Source organism: Eurypyga helias, unplaced genomic scaffold (genome assembly GCF_000690775.1).
Source record: "Eurypyga helias isolate BGI_N326 unplaced genomic scaffold, ASM69077v1 scaffold14727, whole genome shotgun sequence".
NCBI classification, from domain to species: domain Eukaryota; kingdom Metazoa; phylum Chordata; class Aves; order Eurypygiformes; family Eurypygidae; genus Eurypyga; species Eurypyga helias.
Genome location: NW_010261201.1, coordinates 3,373 through 11,146, shown reverse-complemented (window position 1 = coordinate 11,146; position 7,774 = coordinate 3,373). Strand labels below are relative to the sequence as shown.

Sequence of the window (7,774 nt, the reverse complement as noted above, 5' to 3'; positions counted from 1 at the left end):
GTCACAGGGTAGGTAGGGGCGGGTGCTGTAGCTAGTTATCCCCTTCAAATTTTTGCTGAGTTCAGGGTAAAAGGGAGAAGAAAAGGTAAAAGGGAAAAATAACAATTCGACATCTGCAAAAACAATAAAGTCCCTTTCCTGGGATGAGCAGTTAGGTGGATCTTTGATGTTCCAAGACCCTGGTATTTTCTGCGACAGGTTGCCGGAGCATACTGTGCTATAATATCAAAAGCATTGCCAGGAGGAACAATAGAGTTGCCAAAAGCCGGCTGGGTATCCTTGGTGTCTGTGCCGCGTTCTCACCACGGGATGGCTCGGCTGACTCATGTACAGTATCATCTGTTCAAACAGAAAGCATACATTCCAATGAGATTTTGCATCCTTAATAAACTCTCACTGAGCCGACAACTGTAAGTAGATTTCAGTGCCTTTATGAAATAGGGCAATGAACCTTGTGCTGTCATTGACTTTCACAAGCGTGTAATACCTCATTATGTAACCAACTTGGGGCCAAGTCCTGCATTTCTTACTGGCAAAACTCCCACTGAAGACCAGAACAGCAGAAAGTCAGTCTAATTTCAGCAGATTGAGGAATGAAAGATTCCTTTTCTAATAAAACACTGTAGCTCAGCTTCGGATGGCTCATTAGACAGCAGTGTCAATAGGGAGGCAGCTAAATAAAAACACCTGATTTTCAAAAGGGCTTAAAGAAGAGTTGCACATGCTCAGAATTAATTTCCCAGTTAATCCCTTTACTGAGTTACGGATTTTGGCTCCTAAATTTGAAATGACAGCCTGTAAGCCCAAGCATATATTCCACTTCCACGCATAAAATTTCCACTGAAGTATAACGTGTCTGAGGATGCGCAGGGGATATAAGACCAGACTTCCTTTCTTGAAACAGAATTTTCAAGGCTAACACATGACAATCTCTGATTTAATAGACACATTCTCAATCTGCAAAGCCTCAGATAACAGACCACCTTTTATGGCACACAAAATACAGATTTACGTATAGGCTGTGAAAACTAATGAAAAAAAGAACCAGCTGAGTTGGGAGAACATGCTTGTACATTAGTGGTAGAAGAGAACACAGCAGCAAATACTACACTTATGATACCAATTAAAGCGCCTTTTAGTTTCTGTAAACTAAAGAGCGGCCTTAAAGCCACAGCTTGGAACAGTAAAAAGGTAGCTAAAGTCAAATTCAGCTTCAGTGTTGCTATAGGTGTGCTGTTTTTCTCCGCAGAGCCCTCCATATCCACAGCTATCTGCTTTGGCTATTTTAAAAGCAATCTGTCTGAGGGCAGCCATATAAAATCAGCTCTGGGTTTGAATTTTCTTTGTGCTAAATGTATGAAACAAGCTCAACCTTTTTAGGACAGGTGAAGTGGCCTCAAAATGTATTCCTAAATTATTTTAGAGTGTCTGTGTTTCCAGGAAAATTAATAGTATCTCAGTATTTAGTGTAATAAGCTCCCCATTTTATGAGCGGTATCGGCATATCTCTGATGTATCTGTCTTGTAGCTTCCATCTCAACAAATTGCACGGACAGGATTACACTGGGCGAGAGCTGTGCAATTCCAATTAAAGGCACTAAGGGAAGTGGGAGTCAGGATCTGGGATCACCGTGCTGCTTTGGCATGGAGTCTTTCATGTTACTCAGCTTTAGCTAGAAACCAGCTCCCTGCCTTTCGTACCCTCAACACCTAGCACAAAAGCACAGGCTCTTCAGCCCCAGTTTGGTTTAACAGCAAGATCCACAGTAAACTGGATTAGCAATTTACCACGTTTTTTTCCAGCACTAATTGACGCTACAGTTGCGTAAGGTTTATCAACAGGCCTTCAGTGCTACTCTAGGCAAAAGTATGAGAAGCGAGCACTGATCAGCTGTAAATACATTCACATTTGTAAAGAAGGGACATCATTGGATGAAAGTCCAGCTGATTTCAGTGGGAAAGATTGGTTGGAAGGACTTCGGTTACAGCCCATTACCACGTAAGGCAGGAGACCTGGCCAGGCACTTCAGCCCTGAACTAGGCCCTAATATTTTTCCTGCAGAATTATTCCAAAGGAATCTAAAAATTTCAGTGAATGATGGCTACTGAAAAGTGCCAGTTTCAGTGGTTGTCAGTGCCAAAAGCTGTTTCACATTCCACTTCTGAGTTTCTCTTGTACTTTAGTGACACTGAAACAGTACTTGACAAGAGAAGCTTCCCAATTTAATCATATTCTAAGAAGTTATGGGGAAAAATATCCCTGTTCTAACTGTCAGTTCTACCTCATTTCATATATTTAGAGTCAGCTCTTCCCAATTTGGAAACATATTCACTGCTGATGAACTAAAACTACAGAGGATGTGTATTACCTTCTACCTCTTGCATCATCAATAGAATTGCAAGTAAGTCTGAATTTGCAACACTGAATGTCAACAGTTTTGTCCTAATTACGTTCATGAGTCAGCACTAAAACACAGTAGGGCAGAACTAGTGTAAAGCAGTAATAAATCCTCATTCTCTTTGACTATCAGATACTGCTACAATTGTAACTCTGGCTACTGCTAAAAAACCCAGAAAAACAAGAAACAAAAACCTCTATGGAAAAGCTCTAAACTAAAAAGATTACTTCTCTTGAATGAAAAATATGGAGATCTTCTATGATGGCATTTTTATAAAGCCATTCTTCACAGAAGAATTAATTTTCATGTAACATTAAGGGGCTCCTTTCAAGAAATCATCTGGGTTTTCTGTCAATGCAGTCCCAAGGTTTCGGCACTCATAATTTCAGCACACAATTCATATGTGGTTCTCAAAATCACTTTACAAATACAATTTTCCTTAGAGGTGCACAGTTATAACACTGCACAATCTTTAATGCTTGGGGAAAAGGCTTTGCTTTATTTTACACACTGAAGGCAAGTGAGGAAGAGGACAAAATTCCTAAGTAAAAATTGGAAGGTCACTGCTAAAGACTGGGAACGCCAGCAGTAAAAAGTATTTTGAGAGTCACGACTTTCCCAGATCACACAGCTTTACATCACATTCTTCAGATACATTTTTTCCAGATATGCACAGCTGCATTTTTTGTTTAGAGAATTTTTATTTTTTACCTTGCAGGAGGAAGACAAGGGGTGGACAGCAATAGGGTGAATTACTTTCATCACTTCTGAAACAAGTGTGATCTCTATAGACCAGTTTCCTACAAATTCCTAAGCAAAACCAGTGTAATTACAAGGGTTCAAAAATCACACAAATGGTGATTTTTAAAAGAAAAGTGACAGTAAGTAATCTGCTGAACATGACTCTCCTGCCTCCCAGTTCTTCTGTCTACCGTGGAAGAAGACAGTGGCAGGCTAAGGGGGGCACAGAAGCAGAAGATGTACGTCAGAGGCAGGTAAATTAGTTCATGACACAGATCACATGCAAGAAGATCCACCAAGGCAGCGGGAAGTCTAACAGCCTAATAACAGAAAAGTGTGACAGCAGCTGGCAGATCTGGGAATGACCAATTGTCTGATGGTGACTGGTCCAAATAATAATGCAAATATACACTGATGTCAGAAGTAGTAACTTTTTGGTACCAAACCTTCTCATTAAAGCTATTATTTCCTCCTGGTAAAACAAACAGCATTTCGCCTCAGACTGCAGGTTGCTCTGTGCATGATTTTGGATCCCTGGTTTACCTGCTGCTTTCTAACCATATTCTTTTGTGATGGGAAGTGAGCAGCACTGCTGAAAAAAAGCTCAGCAAGTTCATTAAAATCTAGCAGTTATTACTCGAATGATCTCTTTTGCACACCAGTAACAGGAGAAATACACATTAATTAGTCCCTGTTTACCAAACCACAAACGTAAAAAAGTGAATCATTGAGTTTCTAGATTCACAGGTTACCTATTAGGGAAAGATCATCCAAATGCCTTCTGTAGAAGAATCCTGTTAAATGTACAAGTGTATCTAATATAAATGCACTCTCACTGCATTTAGATTTGCTTAGAGAACATCTTTGATTCTCAGAACCAAAATTTTTAGGACAGTTCCAAAAATTCTCTTAAAGAAAAATAACAGAAGCTATTGTGCATCCATAGGTAAATAATTCAAACTGGATAACCTGTGAAAGCCTTATTTATACTTCTGTATAAATAATCTCTTAGTTAAAGGAGCTGCAAATAACAAAGAGCAAAATAATAGTATGTTGCTTCATAGCTAAGGGGAAGTCTCTTTCAAACAGCATAAGATTAAAAAAAACCCAGGTCTTAGTACTCTGTTATTCAGGGTATGTACTAAATGGTATGTATGTTTGGGTTTTTTTTTCTGGTATAGTTTGTTTATTTAACTGTGTATTTTAATTACTGAGTCTTGAATACAACAATGTGCAACCAGTGTGTAGGTACATATAAAACAAACAGGTAATACTACTATTGCAAATACTTTTCCTACATACCCACCTAATTTTAATGTCATGAGTCATCCCACTGTAGCTGGTGTGGTTACTCACACCCCTAGAATTAAACATGCTTCTATCTGTCATAAACCTGAGCCATACAAAGAATACACATGCACTTTCCACACTGAGACACATCAGCTTGAACGATGGTGGAGGTTAATGTAACTTTGCCCTGGGCAGTGAGGGGCTTTACCAGAGCAAGCATTATTCTTATTCTTAAGGCGGCATTTCACAAAGAAGAAAAAAAAAAGAAAAAGGACAGAGGAGCCCCCAGAAACTTAAGTTTGCAACAATAGGAATAGTATAGGCATTTATATATATCCTATATGTGTGTGTGTGTGTGTGTGTGCATGCAGAAATGATACGTTGCCTACCAAATGTACATACAGACGTATATAATTGTAATGGACAGATTTATTACTTAAACACTAACTCTTGTCAGTTGCATGGCTGTGTCATGCACCAGCACTGAACAAGCAGTGGTTCTGTTTTTCTGAAAGTCTACCGAAACCACGTAATAAATGAATTGTGCCAATTGACTGTATTTCTAACACTCTGGGCACAGTTAGTAAAGTGTTTTGCAAACATGCTGGGTGTTCGGCTTCAGTGGGCCAGTGACTTCAGGATAGCAGTGAAAATTTTACACTGGCAAACATTTTATTAAACCACGTTGCCCAAAGAACAAATTAAACAACGGTTTTCCTCCCCTGCATTAAAAAAGGATACAGGAAATATACCATAAGCAATATTAGCACTGCTAGAAATGTGCAAAAGCAGAGCAGTCGTACCATGCAGAGCGTGCAGAGAGAAGAGGGGAAAAAAGTACTGAAGCACCAGAGGGATACATGCATTTGTTAAAAGAGATTCTCTAAGCATACTAACCTGCTGGTTCTAATGAATTTTCTACTTTGTCGTTAACATCGAAAACACGATCATGAACACCTATAGTTTTCATACAGCTGTCTATAACAAAAATAGAGATAACAGCCAAATATGTTAGTGAGACACCCTTAAACTCCCCACTTTCCTTTTTTTTTTCTCTCTTTTCCTCTCTATTTGCTATATATAAATAAGCATAGTTATATTTTTAAGCCCATGGCACTTGTCCAAATGCCAGTATAATCTTCCACTTGTACAACAGTTTAAGAAACAACAAGTTAGCAACTGCCATGTAATTAAAACAAAGCTTTATGAAAAATGGTAAGAAAATACGATGAAAATCATAACACAAATGTTGCTGTACAGAACAGATACACAAGATTTAACAGTAAAAAAAAAAATATATTTACTGCTGTTTACTAGACCACACAGTAAAGCATGCGCTACAAAGCCACCCTCAAAAGCTGAATCAGAAGAACTTACTTGCTGGCCGCACAAAGACCTTAAGCTTTAGACAGGATCTCCTTCCATTATCTGGGATCGCAGAAGCTGTAAATGGGGAAGAAGGAAAGACAAGTGGATGAGTAAGACAGCAAAAATGCAAATGATCTTTTGTGCTAAAATAAATTACCCTTTATCTTCTCTTCATCTGAAGGGCTGGACTCATTTCAGCCTCTACATGTAAGGACTTCAAGTGCACGAAGTAGCTTGATCATGCAAAAGCTGTGAAAGAACTGCAGATTTTATTCTAATACCCCTTTTGATTATTTTACATGGAAGAATTAAAGCACATGGTGTTTTCAATGTTTCATTATCTCCTTTCACCTTTCCACACCTTTTTCTCAAGAGGTTATTCAATACGGTTTCCGCTGTAATGCAGGTGTCTCTGAAAAATCACACTTCAGAATAATTAAGATCATTAAGAGAAAAGATAGTCTTGAAACACAAGGCCATAGGATTCAGCAGCCCAAGAAGAGATAAAAACAAAATGACACTGAAGGTGACAATGCTAAAAGTAGAACTCCTACAAAGGTAGAAATGCACATCATTAAATTCTACCGCAAAGTCAGCTTCCATATGCTCCAACACATCTGCCTTTGTTGAGAAAACACTTGTCTTGCATCAGTCAAAACATGATTCCCCATGTTATATAACCAACAAACGAAAACCAGCTTATTCCTTCTTACTGCCTTCCCTCATCATTCTCCATTTAAAGTATTTCGTTCTAAGAGTACTTACTGTATTAGGAGAAAAAGAGTAAGTGGAAACAACATGTCTAGCACTAAGGCAAGAGATCATACACATAAGATTGGTGTCAGCACCTACTTATTTCCCAGGAACAAGTGCTGCTGTGAAAACTTCCTTTCTAGAACTGTGCTTGCCTCAAAATACGTGATCACAGGGAAATACTCCTGCCTGTCACCACAAACTATACTCCTTAGTCTGCCAGACTGAGCACACTGGTAACTTTCAGCGATGTCTGCAACTTCGGAATTGTACGCTGGCCTGCGGTTCACCATGCACTGCTGGCAACCAAGCAACCTGACCTGGGCATGAGGAAATCGGGTGGTGGAGGACCGTTCACATAAACCTTTTTTCATCCTTGCAAAAACTCTCAAAAGCTATAGCTGAAAAATACGGCCTGAAGCACTGCAAAGTAATTTTTAATTCATTGCATACTCTCCCTCATCATTCAAAAGCTATGTATTAGGGCAGAACACGCCATTTGCAGAAAACGTCAACTATTGGAAGCTGTCTTGACTTTCAAAACATGATTAGGCTGGCAAGATGTTGTTTTGTTGTTTATCACTTTTTCATCCATTTTTATTAATTCTGTCCCTGTTTGAAAAACAACTAAAATGATTTATACACAGACATATGAATGCACACTCTTCATAAAATCACAGAATGGTTTGGGTTGGAAGGGACCTTAAAGACCATCTAGTCCCAACCCCCCTGCCACAGGCAGGGACACCTTCCACTAGACCAGGATGCTAAGCTCACACCTGAAGGGCTCCTCAACTAACCTGAAATAAATTCCTTCAGTCTTTGATGATGTGTTTCCAAGGCAGTGATCAGCTTTTATCTAGAAGAACTAGCAAATGCAGTACGAACACAAAAAAAGGAGCAAAGTAAAGAGCCCAATACAGCTAATACTGTGGTTCTGCACCTGTTGGGAAGTGCTTGAAAAAATATTCCCTCTTTTAATCAGAAGACAAAAGTGTGTAGAAATTATGCTCTCCCCTTCACAATGACAAGCAGTTAAGAAGTGTTAACAGCTGTCTTTGCTATAGGCTCTTACTAAATCAAAGTCAGGAAAACTCCCTCTACTGACGTTTAGAGCAACTGGTGTGTTATTTAGGGCACAATATTTGCACTCTGTGGCTACATTCAGGAAATTGTGTCCTTTCTGTGGCCCTCACTGAATATAAGCAACTGGCTAAATGCTT

At 39.1% G+C, this 7,774-nt stretch overlaps 1 protein-coding gene across 1 annotated transcript; it reads right to left on the bottom strand.

Annotated features, from left to right (window-relative positions):
• Positions 1–217: 217 nt before the first annotated feature.
• LOC104512349 (ephrin-A5) lies at positions 218–5,873 on the bottom strand (the record flags this gene model as incomplete). Its single annotated transcript, XM_010155287.1, has 3 exons — positions 218–339; positions 5,328–5,408; positions 5,808–5,873. Coding segments are annotated over 3 exons (269 nt in total), but the record flags the coding sequence as incomplete, so codon positions are not given.
• Positions 5,874–7,774: the final 1,901 nt, after the last annotated feature.